This window comes from Crocuta crocuta, unplaced genomic scaffold, assembly GCF_008692635.1.
Source record: "Crocuta crocuta isolate KB4526 unplaced genomic scaffold, BGI_CrCroc_1.0 scaffold147, whole genome shotgun sequence".
Classification (NCBI taxonomy): Eukaryota; Metazoa; Chordata; class Mammalia; order Carnivora; family Hyaenidae; genus Crocuta; species Crocuta crocuta.
Window position 1 is genome coordinate 1266413 of NW_027532594.1, and position 25036 is coordinate 1291448.

The 25036-nt window shown below is 35.0% G+C and overlaps 1 protein-coding gene across 3 annotated transcripts in view; it reads right to left on the bottom strand.

Moving 5' to 3' along the window:
* The window catches only part of HACE1 (HECT domain and ankyrin repeat containing E3 ubiquitin protein ligase 1), a 119322-nt gene that overhangs the window by 3417 nt on the left and 90869 nt on the right, over nucleotides 1-25036 (bottom strand). For all 3 annotated transcript variants that reach the window (XM_077780007.1, XM_077780008.1, XM_077780006.1), the window contains 3 exons: nucleotides 17291-17422; nucleotides 9561-9659; nucleotides 9208-9278 (listed from right to left, as the gene is read on the bottom strand). In XM_077780007.1, coding sequence (XP_077636133.1) covers nucleotides 9208-9278; nucleotides 9561-9659; nucleotides 17291-17422 — 302 coding nt within the window. The remainder of the gene's footprint in view (nucleotides 1-9207; nucleotides 9279-9560; nucleotides 9660-17290; nucleotides 17423-25036) is intronic.

The following is a 25036-nucleotide window of genomic DNA, read 5'->3' on the forward strand; positions in this document are numbered from 1 at the left end:
AATCAGGTGGAATATGTGTGATATTCCTCGGACACTCCTGGCTACCCAAGAACAAAGGAAGGGGGCTTAACTACTTGCCATGGTAATATGGGAAACTAAGGTAAATGAGAAATTAAATTCCTTTACTGCCTACATTGACAAGTTCTTGAAACCAGCAGGATGACCTTCTTCTAGGAGCCTCAGAGGATGACATTTTGCTAAGGACAAAATAGAATCTTAGCTTAACATTATCCCAACCTCGAGAATCCTGTAAGTCTACTTCCTTTATCTTAATTGCCCCAAGATACATGCTGGCAATCATACTCCCAAGCTTATGCCCCTCCCCCCCAATATATATCTGGAGGGTCTCATGCCTGAGCTTTTATTAAATGGTAATAAATGAAATTTCCTTAGCAACAGCTAGTCCCTTGAGGTCCTAGAAACCTTGCTTCCGAAATACCTTAGAGGCTTACTCTATCCCCGACCCCGTCCCAACCTGAGGATATATAGTGAGTTACCCATCAGGACCCCAGTATAGCTCTTCCTGCCCATGGGTCCTGTCCCTGTGCTTTAATAAAATCACCTTGTTACACCAAATACATCTTCAAGAATTCTTTCTTTACTATTGGTTCTGGACTACCCCACCATCACCCCAAAGCTTCATCAAAAGGGTTTTTGTTTTTCATAGTAGGAAAACAAGAATATTCTTTACATTTCTGTTCCAAAGATTCAAAATATCAGATATATCTGTTTTTTAATGTCATCTAACATAACAAGACCAGATTGAAATTGGAAAACCCTAATAAAATGCATAAATGGTATTTGAAAATTTAATCTTCAGTACATGGCTATAGAGAATGCAATTACAACTTCCTAAATTCTATTGTTTATGTTTGAAAGACAATTAGTATTTCAAACTAGCCTTTGATGTATCATGATTAGACAAACTAATCCTGTTTGCACTTTGCACCCAGCACTTTGCTGGGTGTTTTTTTTTTTTTTTTTAATTCTTTTTAATGTTTGTTTATTTTTGAAACAGCAGAAGATAGAGAGAGAGATACAGCAAGTGCACATGGGGGAGGGGCAGAGAAAGAAGGAGACACAAAATCTTTAGCAGGATCCAGGCTCTGAGCTGTCAGCACAGAGCCCAATGAGGGGCTCAAACCAACAAACTGTGAGATCAAGACCTGAGCCAAGGTTGGATACTTAATCTGCTGAGCCACCTAGGCACCCCAACACTTTGTTGTTTTTGAAATGTGATGCTGCAGTGCTTTTTAGATAAATGAGAATGATGACACAGAAATATTTAAGGTACACGTAATTAAATGCATACTAAAAGGCAGAAGTCTAACTAGTATTAAAAATGTTTTCTAGGGGCATGTGGGTGGTCCACTTGGTTAAGCATCCAACCTTGGCTTGGGTCATGATCTCATGGTTTGTGAATTCGAGCCCCACATCAGGTTCTCTGCTGTCACCACAGAGCCCATTTCGGATCCTCTGTCCCCCTCTCTGTGTCTCTCCCCCACTTATGCTTTCTCTAGGTCTCTCTCAAAATGAATAAACTTAAAAAAATGTTGAAAAAAGTGTTTTCTAACATTGGATTCTTAGTACAAAGCATAGTTCTGTTCATTAAAAACAAACAAGAAGCCAAAAAAAAAAAAAAACCTTGTTGAATTTTAAATAGCCAAAATAATCTTGAAAAAGAAGAGCAAAGTCAGAGGTTTCACGGTTCCTGATTTCAAAACTTAAACTAAAAAGCTATGCTTATCAGAACAATGTGATATTGGCATAAAGACAGACATAAATAGAATAGTGATCCCCAAAATAAGCCCTTGCATATATGGCCAAATGCTTTTCAACTAGAGTCAATGGGGAAAGGACAGTCTTTTCAATAAATTGCGTTGGGAAAACTGGATATCCACTACCAAAAAATGAAGCTGAATTCTCACCTTATACCATGCACAAAAATGAATTAAAAATGAATGAAAGATGAAAACATGAATTAAAACTACAAATTTTTTAGAAGAAAATATAGGGGAAGAGCTTCATGACACTGGATCTGGCAATGATTTCTTGGATATGACATCAAAAGCACAAGCAAGAAAAGAAAAATAGGTTAAGTTGGACTTCATCAATAAAAACTTGTCCACCAAAGGACACCATCAACACAGTGAGAATGTACCCATAGAGTGGGAGAATATATTTTCAAATCATAAAACTGTTAAGGAATTGATATACAGAAAAATAAACAGAACCTCTCTACAACTCAATGAAAACAACCAAAACCCAATTTAAAAATAGGGATGGACTCAAATAGATATTTCTCCAAAGAAGATATACAAATAGCTTACAAGCATATGAAAAGATGCTCAATCAACATTACTAGTATTAGGGAAACGTAAACTAAAACCATAATCAGATATCATTTCATACACATTAGGATGACCATTTTAGAAAAAAAACACAAAAATTAAAAAAAAACAAGCTTTGAAAAGCACATGCATAAATGGAACCCTTGTACACTGCTGGTGGGAATGTAAAATTTACATCAGCTGTGGAAAATAGTATGGCTGTTTCTCAACAAACAAAGAATTACAATATACAGTCCAAAGTATTGAAAACAGAGACTAAAAAAGGTTATTTGCACATCCATGTTGACAGTAGCATTATTCACAAGAGCCAAAAGGGGAAGCAACTCAAGTGATCATCCCTGGATGAAGGGGTAAGCAAAATGTGGTATGCACATACACTGGAATTCTATTTGGCCCTAAAAAGGATGAACATTCTGACATACACTCCAATGTAGATGAACCTTGAGGACACGATGCTGAGTGAAATAAGCCAGTCACAGAAAGACAAATAATGTAGTTCCATTTATATGAAGTTTCTACAGTAATCAAATTCATAGAGACAGAAAATAGAACAGTGGTTGCCTAGGGTGTTAGGGAAGGAATATGAAGAATTAGTGTGTAACTGGTACAGTCTCAGCTGAAGAGGATAAAGTTTGGGAGTTGGATGGTGGTGATAGCTGCACAACAATGTGATGTACTTAGTGTCACAGAACTGTATACTTAAAAATGGTTACAATGTTAAAAGTTATATTATGTATTTTCTGCTATCTATATACTATAAAAAAAAACTATAGAATTTGCACCAGGATTTTGTTTGAAATTATAAATGATATGTAAACATTGACAAATGAAAAATAATAATTCAATATAAATAAATATCTAAAAACAGTTTTCTTTTATACCTGGGAAGTCATTTGGTTGCTATTAAATGTTTATTGATGAAATGCCTGAGCTTACCTTAGAAATTCAAGTGAATACTAAAACATTCCTTAATATTTTATATTCCTGGCCTGTATCTTATTAATAAACACTAATGCATGAGCAATTTCCACTTAGGGCAAAAGAATCGCTAAAGAAGACTTCAACGTGTCTGTAAACTGAAATAAAATTCAACACTAATCTATTAGTGCTGCATATTAACCTTTGCCTAAAAAATTAACAAATGCAACCAAAAATGAAAAGGGATAAAAATCCAAGCTGTTCTCAATTGCCTGTAGAGATAGAATTTATAAAAGTGTGTTCCAAACTGGCAAGGAAGAAGTCAAACGTTCACTATTCACAGACAATATGATGCTCTATGTAGAAAACTCAAAAGAATCCACCAAAAAATTTCTAGAACTGACATACAAGTTCAGGAAATTTGCAAGATACAAAGTCAACATACAAGTGTCTGCTGCAGTTCTAAAAACCAATAATGAAGAAGCAAAAAGAGAAATCAAGGAATTGATCCCATTTACAATTGCACCAAAAACCATAAGATACCTAGGGATAAACCTAACCAAAGAGGTAAAAGACATATAGTCTGAAAAATACAGAACACTTGTGAAGAAGTTGAAGATGACACAGAGAATGGGAAAACATTCCATACTCATGGATTGGAAGAACAAATATTATTAAAATGTCTATACTACCCATAGCAATCTTCCCAATTTAATACAATGCAATCCCTATGAAATACCACCAGGATTTTTCAGAGCTAGAACAAACAATCCTAAAATTTGTATGAAACCACAAAAGACTCCGAATAGCCAAAGTAACCTTGAAAAAGTAAAGCAAAGCTGACACCATCACAATTCCAGGCTTCAAACTATATTACAGAACTGTCAGCAAGACAGTATGATACTGACACAGACACATAGATCAATGGAATAGAATAGAAAACCCAGAAATGAACCGACAACTTTATGGTAAACCAATCTTCAACAAAGCAGGAAAGGATATCCAATGGAAAAAATACAGTCTCTTCAATAAGCAGTGTTGGGAAAACTGGACAGCAACAAGCAGAAGAATGAAACTGGACCACTTTTTTACACCATATACAAAAATAAATTCAAAATGGATGGAAGATCTAAATGTGAGACAGGAAACCATCAAATCCTAGAGGAGAACAGAGGTAGCAACATCTTGGACATCAGTTTGGCAACTTCTTTCTAGACGTTTTGCTGGAGGCAAGGGAAACAAAAGCAAACATGAACTACTGGGACTTCAAGATAAAAAGCTTCTGCACAGTGAAAGAAACAATCAACAAAACTAAAAGGCAGCCTACAGAATGGGAGAAGATATTTGCAAATGGCATATCTGATAAAGGTTAGTATCCAAAATCAATAAAGAACTTATCAAACCCAACACCCAAAAAACACATAATCCAGTTAAGAAATGGGCAGAAGACATAAAGAGACATTTTTTCAAAGAGGCTAACATGAAACATGTTAAGACACATGAAAATATGTTTAATATCCCTCATCATCAGGGAAATACAAATCAAAACCACGATGAGGGGTACCTGGGTGACTCAGTTAAGCATCTCTTTTTTTAATGTTTATTTTTGAGAAAGGGAGAGAATGAGAGGCTGAGAGAGAAGGAGGTGGAGGATCCAAAGGGGGCTCTGTGCTGACAGCAGAGAGCCTGATAAGGGGCTCGACCTCATGGAAGGCAGCTATGCTAACCACTATACCACCAACGCCCCGGCAAGGGGCTCGACCTCATGAACCGTGAGATCATAACCTGAGTTGAAGTCACTCTACCACTGACTGAGCCACCCAAGGACCCCCTAAGCATCTGATTCTTGATATCAGCTCAGGTCTTAATCTCAGGGTCCTGAGTTCAAGCCCAAAAGATAAATTAAAAGAAAATTTAAAAATATGATTAAGATACCATCTCACAACACCTGTCAGAATGGCTAAAATTAACAACACAGAAACAATAGATGTTGGTGAGGATGCAGAGAAACAGGATTGGTGGGAATGCAAACTGGTGCAGCCACTCTGAAAAACAGTATGGAGGTTCCTCAAAAAAAGTTAAAAATTGGGGGCAACTGGGTGGCTCAGTTGGTTAAGTATCCAACTCTGGATTTCGACTCAGGTCATGATCTCATGGTTCATGAGTTCTAGCCCTGCATCAGGCTCTGTGCTGACAGTATGGAGCTTGCTTGAGATTTTCTCTCTCTCCCTTTCTTGCTACCCCAGCCTCCTGCTCACATTCACTCACTCTCTCAAAATAAATAAACTTAAAACAATAGTTGCATTAATTTTTTAAAAAGCTAAAAATAAAACTACCCTGGGCACCTGGCTGGCTCAGTCGGTTAAGCGACCTATTATGGCTCAAGTCATGATCTCGCAGTCTGTGAGTTAGAGCCCCGTGTCAGGCTCTGTGCTGACAGCTCAGAGCCTGGAGCCTCCTTTGGATTCTGTGTCTCCCTTTCTCTCTCTCTTCCCCTCCCTTTTTCATGCTCTCTCTCTCTCTCTGAAAATTAAATAAACATTTAAAAAAATTTTAATAAACAATAACAAATAAAACTACCCTATGACCTAGCAACTGCACTAGTAAGTATTTACCCAAAGGAAACAAAAATACTCATTTGAAGGGGCACATGCACCCCAATGTTCATAGCAGCCTCATCAATAATAGCCAAATTATAGAAAGAGCCCAAATGTCCACCAACCGATGAATGGATAAAGAAGATGTGTTTATACACAATAAATATTACATAGCCATTAAAAAGAATGAAATCTTTGGAGCTAGATTATGCTAAGTGAAACAAGTAAGTCAGAGAAAGACAAATACCATACGATTTCACTCATCTGTGCAATCTACAAAGTGAAACAGATTAACATAGGGTAAGGGGTCAAAAAAAAAAATGAGAGGGAAGCTAACCATAAGAGATTCTTAACTGTAGAGAAACTGAGGATTGATGGAGGGGTGGTGGGTGGGAGGATGGGCTAAATGCGGCAAGGGCATTAAGGAGGGCACTTGCTCTGTTGAGCACTGGGTATTATATGTAATTGAAGANTAGCCATTAAAAAGAATGAAATCTTTGGAGCTAGATTATGCTAAGTGAAACAAGTAAGTCAGAGAAAGACAAATACCATACGATTTCACTCATCTGTGCAATCTACAAAGTGAAACAGATTAACATAGGGTAAGGGGTCAAAAAAAAAATGAGAGGGAAACTAACCATAAGAGATTCTTAACTGTAGAGAAACTGAGGGTTGATGGAGGGGTGGTGGGTGGGAGGATGGGCTAAATGGGGCAAGGGCATTAAGGAGGGCACTTGCTCTGTTGAGCACTGGGTATTATATGTAATTGAAGAATCACTAAATTCTACTCCTGAAGCCAATATTACACTACAAATTAATGAACTAGAATTTACATAAAAATTAAAAAAAATTTTAAAGTATACCACTTTATCAGGACAAGATGAGAAAATGAGACCTGACACTGATTTTCAACACAAATTAATATAAAGTATTTCAATATCAGAATGATTGAGCTAATGTTTTCCATATAACCAAATTTTCAAAAATAATCCTAAAAATCAGATTTCCCAATTTTAAGATCTAAACTAAAATTACACTGTAATCTGATATTCACAAACAATCCCTGAAACTTTATCCTCTTCTAAACTACAAACAAATATGACTGAACAGCTTAAGCATGTATAAGAAAAATAAATGAAATGGTCTTTGGTTGAATATTATGACATTTATGCACTGTAAAATTAGTCAATGAAAATGACATAATCTATTTTATACACAAAGAAATTATCAAGTCTGATTTTCATTATTCTTAAGGGGTAAAAAAACACAAGAGTAAGACAATTAAGACAGTCTTATAGACCAACAAAATAATGTTATACCATAAAAATCCTTTTAAAATTTTTTTAATGTTTATTGTTTTATTTTTGAGAGAGACAGAGAGATGGTGTGAGCAAGGAAGGGGGAAGCAGAGAGAGAGAGAGAGGGCAAGGACACGCAAGAGAGAGAAAGAGAGAGAAAGAGAGAGAGAATCCCAAGCAGGCTCTGCACTGCCACCAGAGAGCCCAAAGTGAGGCTTGAACTCATGAACAGCAAGATCATGACCGGAGCTGAAACCAAGAGTCGGACACTTAACCAACTTGAGCCTCCCAGGTGCCCTTAAAACTTAATTTTTGAAAACAACAATAGAATAATGCATAAAATTAAGACAGGCAATTCACATAAAAATTCCTAAATTCAAAAGTTATAAAAGAGGATCACTGGTTTTAAAAAGTAAAACTTTATGTATGTGGGGAAATTTCTGGAATCTCAGACACTGAGATTAGATGTGACTTTTTTTTTAATTGAAATTGTCTAACCCTCCTACATAGAATATATATTTTTTGTTTATTTCTTTTTATTAAATTACTTTTCATTAACTCTCTGGGTACTCTTGGCATTAAGAACCCCCTGTCTCCCCCAAAACCCAGAAGTTTTGGTTTTTCTCTCTTTCATATCGTTAGTCCATAATCTGTGAATATTCATGTTTTTTTTTTTAAAGATTTTTATTTTTAAGTAACCTCAACAGCCAACATAGGGCTCAAACATACAACCCCAAGAACAAGAGTCACATGCTCTCCCCACTGAGCCAGCCAGGTGCCCCGAATATTCATGATTTATTTATTATTTAAAATCAGACATATAGTGTGATTCCAACTACTTTTCCAATTACATAGTTAAAAGACTTAGAAAATAGGAGGGTCTAGGTGGCTCAGTTGGTTAAGTGTACAACTTTGGCTCAGGTCACGATCTCATAGATCTTGAGTTCGAGCCCCATGTCAGGCTCTGTGCTGACAGCTCAGAGCCTGGAGCCTGCTTTAGATTCTGTCTCCCTCTCTCTCTGCCCCTCCCCTGCTCACACTCTGTCTCTCACTCTCTGAAAAATAAATAAACACTAAAAAAAAAATTAAGAAGAAAAACATTTCAAAAGACTTAGAAAATAAAGCTAAATGTTAACAGTATTATCTCTGAATAGTGGAATTACTTAATGGATTCTCATTTCCTTCTATCTATATTTTTTATTTTCCACATTTTCTATAATGATTACGGAGTACTTTTTTAAAAAACTAGTGACTTTAAATTACATATATATTTTATAGATACATACTCACAATTATGTTTTTAAAATGGCAAGAAAAATAGAAGTAAATACATCAAACTGTTTATAGTAGTTATTGCTGGCAGGGAGTGGTTTTCCTTATTTGTTCTAATTTTATGTGTGTTTCAACTTTCTTAGAAGAACCGTGGACATTTATAATGGAAGACATGAACAATGTTTCCATTAACAGGAGAGCACAGATGAAATTCTAAGATACCAAAAAGTAAAATCAGATTTTTAAAATTATCTTTCAGAAATATAAATTAAAGGAGGTTAAAATCATCTAGTTTTCTAGTATCTATGATAATTTAATCAGTCCAAAAGTAGACTTTTCAAAGTAGTTTGGTATCATGGATTACTTTTTAGTCCATGTGTCTTGAGACTTTAAAATTGCTGAGTGTGGTTATTACATATGTTGTGTGTATGTGTGTTTCTGTCTGTTGTCCAGCACCATACAAATATTAAAAATTTGGCACTATCATTGACTTACCTACAGAATGAAAAGATTACCAAATTATAAAATACAATATGCATGCTGACAGTCCTGATTGGAACAGCTTATTTTGTATACATTAAATAAACATTTATTGAGCACTACCTTATGTTTTATCTTGAGTAACTAAACAAATCTTTGTTTAATACCTTAAAAAAAGGAAAGAGAGGTGGAAACTGACAATTCAAAGTTAATAATGCATTTTTGTTGTTAAAGCAATTAAAATTGGAACACATAAAATTCTTTCCACCTTAGCATAAAAATGCTTCTTACCTGCCAGTAACAAACTGCAAGAGAAGAACTCTCTCCTCTGGAGTAATGTCTTCCACAACTTCCCAGAACCACTAACAACAATAAAAAAAACCTGAACTCACATTTCTGAGCAATTGTAGACTTCTTAATACCCGAGAAATATGCAATATTCATAAAGCATATTTTATTCTATGAAACTCATTTATCAAAAATGCTTTCATACAAAGCTTTCATATGTAATATCCCCATGAGAAGAGTTTAGGGGAAAAATTTTACTTTGTTAATTAATGTAGGTTTTCATCCAATAGTGCTGAAAAGCTTATAAAATTAAATGGCAAAACTTAACTTCATTCTAAGCTCTAGAGAGATTTTACCTGAATAACTGGATCTTCTCGTTCATAGCCACTTGTGTATTCTGTATTTTTTATCCAATCGCTCACATCAATTTCTGGCATGCCAGAAAGCAGTAGTTCCTTTGGGGAAGAAGAAAAGTATTTCATTAATCTTCATTAGGAAAAAAAGCTATTGCATTTAAATAGTAAATCTGCCTTAATTAGAAACTAATCCCATGTAAAACTGATTTATTTTTGTGACAGTTTCTGCATGTCATCAGTAACAAGTACTACATGGGAGAGAATTCTTCATCCTGATAATCTCAAATATTGCTGAGAGGTAGAAATGTCTCCACATTGATATAATTTCTACACATATGCAACAAATTTACATTTGCAACACTTTTATGAATGCTATTATCTTTGGTAAATATGTTTATGTTTATTTTATGAATTTGTTAAATTATGAAGAGACCATACTCTATACATGACAGTGACAACAAAGACCTGAATAAATCCTGGGTTAAGCAAAGGAAAAGATCATCAAGAAACTCTAATCACTAGGAAAAAGGAGAAATATAATAAAAGGAGGTAATATAACAAAAACAGTTATTATGTGAAAAAAAAAACCCAACAGATTCAGGCCTTTGAAGAACTTTATTTTGGAGTGATTCAAATACTTAACAGTCAACATCCCCAGTGTGAGGGGGAAAAATGCAATTTTCCTAATGACTTTTAGTCTTTTCTTACATGAAGATCATCAAACAAAATATTAAACAAGTAAATAAAAATGAAATTAAGAATGTCATATTTTTCTATGTTTTCTATCAGAAAAGAGAACATGGAAAGAGCTTGTCCTTATGGCTCAATCAGCCCATATCTCACAGATGGATGTGTTTACATAGTCAGATAAGGCAGTGATGTACTACATTTAACTAAATACTGACAAGCCAGAACAGCAGGGTTTGTTGTCTCAGAAACAGACAGAAGGTGGTTCAAAATCACGTTTCCTATAGTAACAACACATAACATACATCTGACTAGTAAAGAAGTGTGCTCTGAAGAAAATTAACAAAGGTTAATAGGAGATGGTATCTGACAACTCTTGGGGGTTTCTAAGATCTATTCAGAGTCTGCAAGGTCCTTCCTTTTCCAACATATCTGAGGCTGGATTTTCTCCACGCAGTTCAAGCAAACAACATATTACGACTGATTCTCTGCAGAAGCAGACATGAGAACCCAGTGTCTTTTATTAACCAGACAGAAAATAAACTTATAAAAATATGAAACAATGCCACTCTTCTCACTACTCTTTTATTTTCTATTTTTTCTCTTGCAATGGCCCTTCAGTTTTTTATTAGAAAAATTACAAACACTGAAAAAAGAGATCAAAACAAAATCCCTATGAATTCTTCATCTAACTTCAACAACCATCCACATGCAACATAAAGCATCTCCACCCACATGTTTGCTTATGCATTTTCAAAGAAATCCTAGATGTCATGGCATTTCATTCCTCAGTATTTCACTATACATCTAAAACCACTGTAGAATTTCCTTACCAAACCACATGGCAGTATTATGCAAAATACAATTAATTATGACTTCTTGAAACCAACTAATATTTGTTCATATAAATCTCCCTACCTTGAAATGTCTTTTTATAATCAATTTATTCATTTTCCTATATAATTTCCTGTGAAGTTAGCTAACATACAGTGTAGACAGTGTGCTCTTGGTTTTAGGGGTATCTTTCCACTATTTTCAACTTTATCCTGGAAAATGCAATTTTCAAAATATTATGTATGTTAACATGTAATGGATCATTATTTCTATGTTAAGAAAATATTTTATATTTTTGTTTTAATTTCAAATATAGTAAATATCAATTAATATAACCCATGTAAACAAGAACTTTTGTTGTAGGGGTGTTCTAAAACCAAAAAGTTTGAGAACTGCTGGTCTGGGATGTGTTTTAGTCTTTTACTAAAGTATTATAAAATAATTTTACTAGATAGACATTCTGGTTAGTCACCATTTTAACAATCCAAATACACCCTCCACCTTTCTTTGCACCATTCTGTGCCCCTGGAGACCCATGCTTACAGACTGGTTCTCTTGCCTAGCAGCTTTAGACTGGGTTCCATCCTTGGGATGGAACTTTATCACAGGTATGTATATTTAAGAAAAAACATAGTTTATACAAGACTTGGTTCTATCCAGTTTTAGGATCTATTGGATACCTAAAGAGGGAACGGTTTCCCTCTTGATAAGCAGTGACTACTGTAATTCCTCCAGCTGTCTCTTCAGTCATCCTTAGAAGGATGATAAGGCTATCCATGTTGCTAGTCTCTGGATGCCTCACCATACTGTTGTATTCTTAATACTGCCACACCTCTGTAGTAGCCCTTTTGTTAAAGTTTCTATTTGAACCATCTGGGGAAAATTCTGTGCCTTGGCAAGATCCTGATACAGATCTTGCCAAAAGGGAGTGTGGACGAATTTTACACATTTCATTCAAGCCATGAGATTTTAATCTTCTTCCCTTCTAGACTGAAGATAAGCTTTTAATAATATTAAGTATGCTTTCATTATTAATAATTATGAATAAAAATGACTGAGACTATCTTCTCTATGAAATTTGAAGCATTTCATGAATATATTATTATGACTTTTGTGAGGATAAAAGATCTTTAACACCTGGGCAAAAAAAAAGTTATTAAATTGACTAAAAACAAATAGATAAAATGGTAATTCCAAAATAGGAAGAACATATAGCAAGAAGACTTCAGGTCTCAATCAGTAACTTATTGCTTTTTAAAAATACGATAGGGATGCCTGGGTGGCTCAGTCAGTTAAATGTCTGACTCTCGGTTTCAGCTCAGGTCATGATCTCACAGTTCACGGGTTCAAGCTCCACACTGAGATCTGTGCTGACAGCGTGGAGACTGCTTAGGATTCTCTCTCTCCCTCACTCTCTGTACCTCCCCTGCTCACTCACTCTCTCTCAAAATAAACATTTAAAAAAATGAGAAAAAAAATGAATTAGTCCACTGGAAGCTGGTAGAACATATACAGCCCATACTAATGGTCAGAGACTGGGTCATGCAAATGTTCACAGCCCATTAGCTTACCTAGAATTCACATGGCTCAATGTTTTAATCTTCTGGTACCATCGTGGATAAATACATTCAACAGTTGGTAGGAAAGAATCCCTAAACTGTTACTGTATTATAAGTGTATTATCAGCAGTAGGGTTGTCACTATTTTTTTTAAATGTTTGTTTATTTTTGAAAGACAGAGCATGAGTGGGGGAGGGGCAGAGAGAGAGGGAGACACAGAATCCCAAGCAGGCTCCAGGCTCTGAGCTGTCAGAAAAGCTTGTGAACCGTGAGACCATGACCTGAGCGGAAGTCAGATACTCAACCAACCAAGCCACCCAGGTGCCCCAGAATTGTCACTATTTTTGAACCTGATAATCATCTCCTGACTTGTAACTGCATTACTGCATTCTGTCCACAGTGGATGAATACGGTCCCAGTTCAGGACACTGACACTACCAGCTACCTTCCTATCACTAAACGTTAGAATCTAACCTGTATCTTTTAACTCAGATGTACATCTAGCTCAAATGTTTGTGCCAACTTTTTTTTTTTTAATGTTTTATTTTATTTCTAGGAGAGAGAGAGAGATACAGCATGAGCAGGGGAGGGTCAGAGAGAGAGGGAATCACAGACTCTGAAACAGGCTCCAGGCTCTGAGCTGGCAGTCAGCACAGAGCCCGACGAGGGGCTCGAACCCACAAACCGCAAGATCATGACCTAAGCGAAAGTCGGACACTTAACCGACTAAGCCATCCAGGCGCCCCAATGTGCCAACTTTTTTAAAAAGGTTCCTACCCCAGTGTAGCATAGCGCACTCCCATAGAAGACTTAAACTCATACAAAAGGTTCTAAAAGTCCATTTAGGGAACTCATGCCTCTGAAAGACAGTCTGGCAATGCTGATGCAGACAGACTGGGCTGTAGGTCACAGAACATGGATTCCCAGTATGGGTCTAACACACACTCTATGAAGGAGCAAGTTCTGCACCTTCTTTGGCTTAGGTTTCCTCATCTGTAAAATGGAAATAGTAATACCTCAGGGGTCTGTTGTGAACATTTTTTTAAGTTAATAATATAAAGTACCTGGCAAATACTACAATTTTAATAATAATTTTCATCACTACATAAATCAGGATCATGTTGACAACACTGCTCTTCCCAAATAATCCCTCCATTTGAATCAGCTCAATGCAATAAAGCCAGAATCTAATACAGACTAGGAATCTTGACCTAACTTCCAATAGAAAACCACTATAGAAAACTTAACAGTAATAGACCTAAATATGAAAGAAAAAAGAGTAAAGATAAAGGAATAAAGGAAAACTAAAGGAAAATATTTTTATGACCTTAGAATAGGAAACAACTTCTTAAACACAAAAAAGACAGAAAAAAGCTCCATTCGTTAAAAAAAGAAAAACCAAGTAATAAACCAAACAAACTGTGTTAAAACTAAAAACTTGCGTTCACTAAAAGACACCAGAGTAGAATATATTCACAATACAGATAACAAAGACTCCTACAAATAATCCTATAAATCAGTAACAACAACAACAACAACAACAACAAAAAACAGAAAATACAACAGAAAAATGGACAAATTACTTAAGCAGACTTCAAAAACAGAGTGCAAATCATCAGTGAACATATAAACACACTCAACCTCATTAGTCATTAGGGAAATAAAATACCACTACTGATCCACAAAAATGGTAAAAATGAAGAAGAAAATATCAAATGCTAGTACAGATGTAGAATTTACAGAACTCTCACACCTACTGGTGGGAGTATAAACTGACACATACACCCTTGGACTATTTGCTAACACCTACTATAACAGAATAAATGAACACCCTATATCCCAGCAATTCCACTCCAAGAATGCATACATATATTCTCCTAAAGACATGTATGAGAATGTTTGTAGTAGCACTATTTCAAGTAACCCAAAACTGAAAAGTGCCCATCAAATGTTCATCAAGAGTAGAACAGACCTCTCTCTCTCTCTCTCTTTCTACACACACACACACACGCACACACACACACACACACTGACACAATGAAATACTATGATGCAACAAAAATGAACAAATTATAACTTCATGCAACAATATGTATGATTCTCACAAAAATTAAGCTGAAGAAGTCAGATATATTTTAGGCGATTATTCCATTTATATTAAGTTCAAAAACAGGAAACCTAATTTATGGTATTAGAATTCAAAAGAGTGGGTTCCCCATGAAGAGGAATAATGACAGGAAAAGGACGGAAGTAGACACCTGGGGTGCTAGGATTTCTGTTTCTTGATCTGGGTGCTGGGTACATTCAGTTTGCAAAATTTCATCAAACAATAATTTATGATGTTTGATAGACTCTTCTCTATGTACACTGTAAATCAGTAAGTTTCATAAAACTTAGCACTATCAGTAAATTAGGTGGCAAAGGGGTGCCTGGGTGGCTCAGTCAGTTAAGCATCCAACTCTTGACTTCAGCTCAGGTCATGATCTCAGAGTCATGGGACTGAGCCCCGCATTGGGCTCCATGCCGGGTGCTGGGCATGGAGCCTGCTTGGGATTCTCGCTCTCTGCGAGCTTAACAACTGGATTCATAATTCCTCAGAGTGAAATGCAGTGAAGTGGTGATAAACAAAAATGGAATACATTTTCAAAATATTTTATCTGGGATGTTGAAGGCCAGTCCTCTCAAAAGTGGTATTCATATTACAGCTGACCCTGGAGCAACACATGTGTGAACTGTGCAGCTTCAAACTCACAGTATGCTCACACATACTCTCCCACTCGCTCTTTCTCTCAAAAGGGAAGGGGAGGGGAGGGAAAGAGGGAAACAAGGAAAGACAGAAAGACAGAAAGGAAGAAAGGAAGGAAGGAAGGAAGAAAAAGAAAGGAAAAAATTAGGAGGGAAAGTTTTTGTCAATTATATATATTGTTGCTATATATTTTTTTACACACAGATCCAGAAACTAATGTAATTCTGTTTTGAACTTCATAAATGCTAATTTAATACAAGTGCAGTATTAAAAAGTCAGATTTTAGTCATGTTTAATAATAGCTCATAAGTACTCCTCAACTTTTAAGTGCTAAAAGTAAACTTATTGCTCTGCAAAAACTAGACAAGTCTATATACTAAACTATTAACCTTAAACCTATTAATCTAAAAATGCAAGCAAAAACTCAAAACTGACATTTAATCAGACTATGTCACAATGGACTTCAAAATTAATTCACAAGTTTTATTCACTAGTATACTAAAACATACTATGAATGATAAGCTGAAAATACTAGCATATATGTAAAATTAAAAGGTACAAACCAGTGTACTTATTCATATAGTAAAATGAAAGACTCATGGTAAAACCAATTTTATGAAAAAGAATAAAAACCAAAGAGGGGAGCCTGGGTGGCTCAGGTCATGGTATCATGATTTGTGAACTATGCTGACAGCTTACAGCCTGAAGCTGCTTTGGATTTTGTGTCTCCCTCTCTCTCTGCCCCTCCCCCTTCACACTCTGTCTCTCTCCCTCTCAAAAATAAACATTAAAAAATTTTTAATTAAAAAATACTTTTCCATTGATCTAGAATTTACTATTCCAAAATTTTAATTTTTATAACTATTTTATAAAAAATAGTTATATTCTATTTAAAATATTGGGTTTTATAAAGGAGTTAGACAACTCGAAGAGTTTGAAAATAATTCATTACTAATGATAGAAGAGACAAAGGATATGAGGTAAAATGCAAAGATAAATCATATAAAATTAGAAATCCTATTACGTCATAGTAAAAAGGCAGGCAAATTTAAAAAGCACAACAAAACATTTACTAGATACTAGAGGCCAGCAACAGAGAGGACTCCACATAAATTTAAAATGGAGAATGATAAAATTATATATATATGGTAAAATAAGAAACTGGAGAATAAACCAATAGAATAAGAAAAACCCTCTTAATTCTCCTGTTTGGAAGCACAGGAAGTTAGTATCATTATCTTTTATCTCATATGGTCAAATAAAAAAGTCAGATATACATTTGATTCTTGAACAATGCAGGGGCTACGGACTACCTCACACAGTCAAAATCCACATGTAACGTTTGAACTTCCCCAAAACTTAACTATTAATAACATACTGTTGACAAGATAACATAAATAATTAACACATTTTGTACATTATATATATGTATACAATATATATGATACATTACATATCATACTCTTAGAGTAAGGTAAACTAGAGAAAATATTACTAAGAACATCAAGAGAAAAACCTTTAGTGATACACTATAAAAGACCCCCGTTTAAGTTTGAAGCTGCACAGTTCACACATGTGTTGCTCCAGGGTCAGCTGTAATATGAATACCACTTTTGAGAGGACTGGCCTTCAACATCCCAGATAAAATATTTTGAAAATGTATTCCATTTTTGTTTATCACCACTTCACTGCATTTCACTCTGAGGAATTATGAATCTAGTTGTTAAGCTCAAGAGAAGCACAATCACAAATCTTGTAACAAATCTCTAAACATGAACTTTAAAACATAACGTCTTATTATATATTATTTCATTCATCATAGTACTCCAAAATTATTTCTGAATTACAGCAACTGGAGTTGTATGTTGCTCTGTAACAACAGGAGAACTGATGTTTTTCCTTACCAATTCATATTCATCAAAAAGTTGTATGAGAGAAGGTGGAATGAACATATGAAAGCCCTGTAAAAAAGCATTGATCTGAGGCTGAATGGCTCTTGTCATTCGAAGTTCAGTAACAAGCTGGACATACTCCGCCTATTAAAAAAAAAAAAAGTGATGATTTTTTTTCAATTTCACATTAAGATACTGTTGATATAATCATTTCATTTAAAAAAATTTTTAACATTTTTATTTATTATTGAGAGACAGAGAAAGACAGGGCATGAGCATGGGAAGGGCAGCAAGAGAGGAAGACACAGAATCCGAAGAAGGCACCAGGCTCTGAGCTGCCAGCACAGAGCCTGACATGGGGCTCAAATCCACAAACCGCAAGATCATGACCTGAGCCAAAGTCAGATACTTAACAGACTGAGCCACTCAGACGCCCCTAATCATTTCTCATTTTAGAGGTAAGGGTTTGGAATTAATTTGGTACCATTATCCATATATCTCAGTAAACCCATAATCTACCAATCATGAAGCTATTTAGGCCAAAATCCTAGCAATCAATCACCCATGAGTTTTCCCACATGCTGTATCTGTGAGTACTATCACAACTACCTCCAAAAAAATATTCCCCATCTGACCTTGTCTCACCATCTCCACTGCTAGCACCCTGGTCCAAGTCATCCACTCTCACCTGGATTACTGCAACAGGTGGTGCTCCAGTTTCCATTTTTGCCTCCATACCACTTCTACCTTACCATTGAGTGATTTTTTAAATGTATGTTTTATATGTAATTTCATATATAATTCAGATCCACATAACTCCTGCTCAAAATCCTACAGTGACTTAAGTAAAATCCAAATACTTTCCTAGCCTGTAAAGGCCCTAAATGATCTAGCTTCTGCTTTGTTCTCTCACCTCATTTCCTTCCACTCTTCCCCTTGTTCCTTCTCTCTGTTCCCAAACTAAATTTTATTCACTCCTCAGAGTCTTTTTTTTTGTTTTAAATGTTTGTTTATTTTGAGAGGGAGAGTGAGAAAGAACTCATGAGCACATAACGGGGGAGGGGCAGAGAGAGACAATCCAAGCAGGCTCCACGCTATCAGCACAGAGCCTGACATGGGGGGGTCAGTCTCACAAAACATGAGACCATGCATGACCTGAGATGAAATCAAGAGTCAGATGACTGAACCAACAGCCACACAGGTGCCTCTCAGTGTCTTTATACTTCTTAGTGTCTCTAACTGAAATATCTCATTAGAATGTAATATCTCTGCAGGCAGGGAATCTGTTTTGTTTACAGTATATATACATGTTCCTAGCTCCTAAAAAAGTGGCTGCCATTTTGTAGAGTGTTCAATAAATATGTGATGAATGCATACATTCAATAAGTGCATTTAATACATAGTTGGAACTTGATAAAGGGCCATTTAAGCATAGTCAATTTGACTCTGAATCAAGGTAAACTATTTTCACACATTTTATTTTAAAACATATCATCATATGGATGGATAAAAAAGATGTGATATATACACACACACACGCACACACATGCACAGTGGAATATTACTCATCCACCAAAAAGAATGAAATACTGCCATTTGCGGTGACACGGATGGAACTAGAATATATTATGCTAAGCAAAACAAGTCAATCAGAGAATGACAAATACCATATGATTTCACTCATGTGGAATTTAAGAAACAAAACAGATAACATATGGGAAGTGGGGAAGAGAAGAGGGAAACAAATCAGAAGAGACTCTTAATGACAGAGAACAAACCATGGGTTGATGGAAGAGGTAGGTGGGAAATGGGCTGGAAAGGTGATTGGTATTATGGATGGCACTTGTGATGAGCACTGGGTGTTGTATATAAGTGATGAATCACTGAATTCTACTCCTGAAACCAATATTGCACTGTATGTTAACTAAAATTTAAATTTAAAAAATAGGAAAATAAATAAATGAATAAATAAAATATATCCTCATAGAAAATAATGTCACTTAAAATTTAAGGTAATAAAAATGTATTTTGGCTCAGACAAGAATGAACTGTCATATCAATCAACTCTATCAATTATCATCACATGTATTTTAAATTATGTCTAAGTGAAACTGTCACTTAAAAGCAGTATGTTGTACATACTTCTCACCTCTCAGGTTTGGCACTAATCTAATGCTCTGCCTCCACAAGTACTAAGCCAGCAAATTGTATATAACCACTAGCTATGAATTCTCCATACATGTCAAAGCTACAGAAGGGTCATGGTGGATTCCCCACAGTTCTGGCCAAACCCCACGTGGTCCCTTGTGTAGCCTGGCACAGCAAAAGCTGCCGTCTCTGCTATTCAGTCTACTCCCACCTCCAAATCGCACTCCCTATCACTCAAAAGTTTTTCTCCACTATACAGAAATGCATCAGTTACTACAAGTTACATTCAGGTAGTTATTAGACACAGGGAAATAGAAATGTGTGCCAAACAATCAAACAGAAACATAAACTAGACCCAATACAGGAAATAATATATACAGCACTCTTCCAAGTAATAACCAGCAGTGATCTCAACATTAGCACCTCATTATCTATTAATTTATGTTTGCTCCAACTGAAACTGCCTACTGAACTACTACAATTTTTCTGCTCCATTCATTGTCAGTTGTATGTTTAAGGTGCTATATGAGACCCTATCTTCCTTTTTAATAACAACAGCTTTTTCCCAGGGGCACCTATGTGACTCAGTGGGTTAAGCATTTGATTCATGATTTTGGTTCAAGTCATGATCTCAGTTCGTGGGTTCAAGCCCCCCATTGGGCTCTGCAGTGACAACACAGAGTCTGCTTGGGATTCTCTTTCTCTGCCCCACCCCAACTCATGCTCGCTGTGGCTTTCTCTCAAAATAAATAAATTTTTAAAAAGTAGCTTTTTCACAAAAGGTTTTGCTCTTAGAATTTTATAGTCTATTCAGTAATCATTATGTAAGACATTAAATTATGAGGGATACAAGTAAAAGATTTGTAAATTGCTCAAGGGCACTTTACCAATTTTAATTTGCCACTGCAGTGCATTATTTATCAGAATAGTACACATTCCATTTTCTACCAGTTAATTCTTATTATTTCCTCACACATTCTTTTTAAAAATTTTCACAAGTATACTAATCTCTCCTCATGTTCCTTTCTATTCCTTCTAATATTAATTATTTTCCACATTTGTTTCTAAATTTTTTTTTGAATTTATTTCTAGGAGAGAGAGACAGACAGCGTGAGCAGGGGAGGGTTTTCCACATTTGTTTCTAAAACTTTGACTTATAGCTATTGGATACTCATGAAAATCAGCTCTTTCACTTACCATTCTCCATATTAACTGTGGATGAATCTTGGTCTAAATTATTTTTCAATAAAATAATAAAATCCTAGCCATCACAAATCCTCCTGAGATGTTTAATAAAACAGTTTTCCACTTAGCTGTAAGATAACTGTGTTACAAGAAAATCTAAATCCAACTGCTGCTAAAATGTTTTCCTGCTTCCTTAAACATTGCACATTCCTCAAATAGAACACAAATTAACATTATGTTGATGATACAATTATTAGTATGAACATCCACTATTATCACACACTAACATTTTGACTATTCACACTGTGCAAAAATATACTGGCTGCATTCCCATTACCTATGCAGGCATCCAAGGGACTCATCCCCCCCACACTTATGCCCCTGCATCAAATATCTTACATGTTTCAATAAGAAAACAGTGAATGTACAGATGACAAGCAGTCCACAAAACACTGGCATCAAGAGTTGCATAATTAAAGATTAAATACAAACCATACCTAAAGTCTCATTTTGTTTTACGTTATTAAAAGAGATTGATAGAACTTGGGGACAGGGGATCCTTTATCCCTAACAGATGGCATATCCTAGGAGTCATATTTGCTCCCACCTGAGTTTCGCTGTCAATTATTTGAAGGCATAAATTAATACCAGATGCCAAAGAATTAAAGAATTAATCATATGAAAAAATCTTAGAACTTATAATGGTGATATAATTATGTTAATTCATAGAAATCTTTCAACTTAGAAAACCACAGCACAGAAACAACAACAGCAAAAAAAAAAAAAAAAAAAAAAAGCACAGCAACTTTTTTCTGGCTTTAACCTCTAACCCTGGTCACTGACATGAAACAGTCAAGCAAAAAAGAAACTGCAAAGCGAAAAACATAAAAGCACTAAGATTAAGAAGACTGAACTTTTGGACATGTTTCAATTAAATTACATGTGTAATTACAGAAACATTTTGTTTTAATAATCTCCTAGTCTTTTGAATTCGGGAAATAAATAATATTCACCTCTCAGAAACCTTCCTTAAGAGTTTAACTTCTCTTCAGGCCTCGAACCTAAATTATGTCTTCTTATGAAGAGTGGTGGTGATGTTGAAAACTGATGCATTTGTTAAAGCTATTTTTCTCCTTGAAAATCTTTTTTCACTGTTTCTTGAAAGATGTCTGAAAAAACTATATTTACTTAAATAATAGTTAACTCTTAATAGTGATAACAAGATATTCCCCCCTCCTCGAAGTAGAGATAAAAACTGGGCCACATTTGTAAAACGGTTTGGAATAATAATAATTATTATTATTATTTTAGTAATTAACAGTTTAAATGATGTTATTATTGGCATAATTCAAGTTACTGTTTGAATATAAATCCTTTGCTGATAAAAAGCTTCTTTCCTGGGTTTATCCACTTATTACTGCTCTAATATGTTAAGAGTTCTCACTGAAAATGTCTCCACTGAGAACTCCAAAAGATAACCAGGTTTCTTTTGTAGAAATAAGCAGAAATATCAAAAAGGCTAGACACTACCTCATTTTCTTTATCCTCACTGACACTGTCTTATAAAACCCTCACGCATCTTCCCCAGACCAATGCCACAACCCTCTAGCAGCTACCCTGACTCCCATATTGTCCCTTTCAATCCATTCTTCACACTCCAAGCTGAGGTCGTGTGTGTGTGTGTGTGTGTGTGTGTGTGTGTGTGTTTTAAACCAGAATTCATTCAGGAAACTTGTCTCTGTAACACATGCAATCATCCACTCATCACCATTAATGCTCAAATTCCTAATTGTGGATGCAGAGTTTTTCAGAATTTGGCGCCCGTCTACTCCTCTCATCTGTTACCACTCATTTACTCCACAACCGAAGCTAAGATGTACAACTCTGATCTATCTGTGGTTCCCCAAACACATCATGCTCTGTCATCCTCAACTTCGTATAAGGCCAGAACATTTCCCCCTTACTCCTCCTATCTGACCACTTAATGCATCTCCTCTATAAGTCAACTTTCATGGCACCTCCTCCATTCCCTGATATCCTGTCTTACCCCACCCCTACTTCTTTCTATCCCAGTGAATGAACTTTATGATTAGTATTGTAAAAGTGTTAACATTAAAAACTCATGTAGCTTACTCTTCAGTTCTAGGAGATAGAATTGAAAATCTAAGAAAACCTGTCACTTCTAACTCAAATTATATGGTTCCATGATTCCAGCTTTTGGTCAAGAATAAAAAAGTAAAAGTGAAAAATAATAGCAAAACTTTTCTTTTTTTATTTTATTTTTTTAAATTTATTTCTAGGAGGGAGAGAGAGAGAGACAGCATGAGCAGGGGAGGGTCAGAGAGAGAGGGAATCACAGACTCTGAAACAGGCTCCAGGCTCTGAGCTGGCAGTCAGCACAGAGCCCGACGCGGGGCTTGAACCCACGAACCGCGAGATCATGACCTAAGCGAAAGTCGGACGCTTAACCAACTAAGCCACCCAGGCGCCCCAAAAGCAAAACTTTTAAAGGAAGGTGAAAATAGTATTTAAATGTTAATGTTTAGTTCCTGGTTAGAAGCTAATGGTTATTTCAGCCATTTTCAAAAGTGAAACCAGAGTTTAGTTTTGTTATTTGTTTTTAAGATTTTTAAACAAATTGATAGATACAAAATTAAATTTAAAAGAGCTTTATATTTCAAATGTGGACCAGATATATATTCTTCTGTGTATATCATATGTATTTACGTAAGGTACTCCTTTTTAAACAAAGTTATTTTCATCTATTTGGTTTCACTATATAGGCTTTCCCAAAGTCTTTCCATAAAATTTAGGAATAAATGACTCCCCCATGTGGAGATCAGCTTTCACAGATTTTCTCATACTAAGAAGCTTGGCAACTCATTTAAACTTCAATATGCTTACAGATTTTGAAGTTGAACTCCAAATATGACAATTACAACTTTTTTTTTATATCTATAGAGAAGAGTAAGTAAAAAGCTAACCCTAAACTAAGAAAAATGCTCATGAAAGAAATGTATTTTAAAAAGTTATAAAATCTCTAAGAAACATGGTTTGAAAATTTTATTTATAAATTTAATACTTTCACAATCTTAGAGCAAGTGATCAATTTAAGCTGCAAGTATGTTTCTAAAGGTTTTTCATTTTAAAAAATTAATCAGGCTGCTTATTGAGTAAGCATTAAATGTTTAAGCATCAATAATCTGATATACAATTATACTTGACTCTGGTAATATAAGAAAATGAAGAGGTTCAATTATTCCGAAAAATGTTTATATCACAAAATGAAAGCTGAGAATAATGAACATATTAGTGATTGAGATCCTGCTTTTATCTCTATTACCAAACTAATCATTAAAAAAAAGTTAGCCTATAATCAACCAATATAGTTAATACAGTTAAGTAAAAACATAATAAACTTAAAAGCAACTTTCAAGGTTTTTAATATTTCAACTGTATTCTAGCCTCAAACTAAGCTCACAATGATATATATATCATTATATATATATATATCCATATATAATTTTTGTTATTATTTACTAATACTAGATTTTAACAAAAGACATGAATGCAAAAGATTTAATACAGTATGTATTTTTAAAAATCTAAACAAAAGTCATATCGTAATGGGAGGGAGACTCTTAGGAGATACAAGTATAAATATAGCTAGCCATGCATCATGCAATTATTAATGGGTCTTTCCACTTTGTCACATAAAAGATACCCGACAGGAGTGACAAATCTACTCACTGGATATAATATTCACAGATAAGAATCATATTTGAGTTTCTCTGGTGAAAAGCAATCTCTTGCTCATAATAAAGATTCTGTAACTTCATTACTCTTAATTGAGAATAGGTCTCCAGTGTAAAATAAAAGATGCACTACAGGGTAGACAATCTAATAATTAGAAGATTTTTAAAAATATTTTCATTCACTGGCAAGCTTATACATATTTTAAAAATTAAGCATTTTACTATTTTCAGCTTCTAGAGCTTAAAATGACTCATTATATTAAAAGTCAAATAAGATCTTCCGCAACACGTTTTGCAAACAGGAAAAACATTAGGCTTGAAACTGGGAGTCCTGGGTTTCGGCCCTAGTTTTACCATTAACTCTTTAAGCTTCAGTGTCTTCATATATAAAATAAAAGAGGAGACTAAAAATTGTCTAAGCATACATATGCAAAAACTCAGCTCCTGATCTTATTTTCGAAAATTAAACTTAATGTTTTTTATATGTATAGTATCTTAAGTTTCAAAAAGTAAAACTATATACCTATATATATTTTCAATACCCTGTACCTATGTTAAACTAAGAGCCTCTTTTTATAGAAAATTATCCAATAACAAGTAACTTTTGTGTAGTGGTTTTCAGTCAGCAAAATGCTAGTAACATTTCTATATCAGAAGTATTATTATCCCA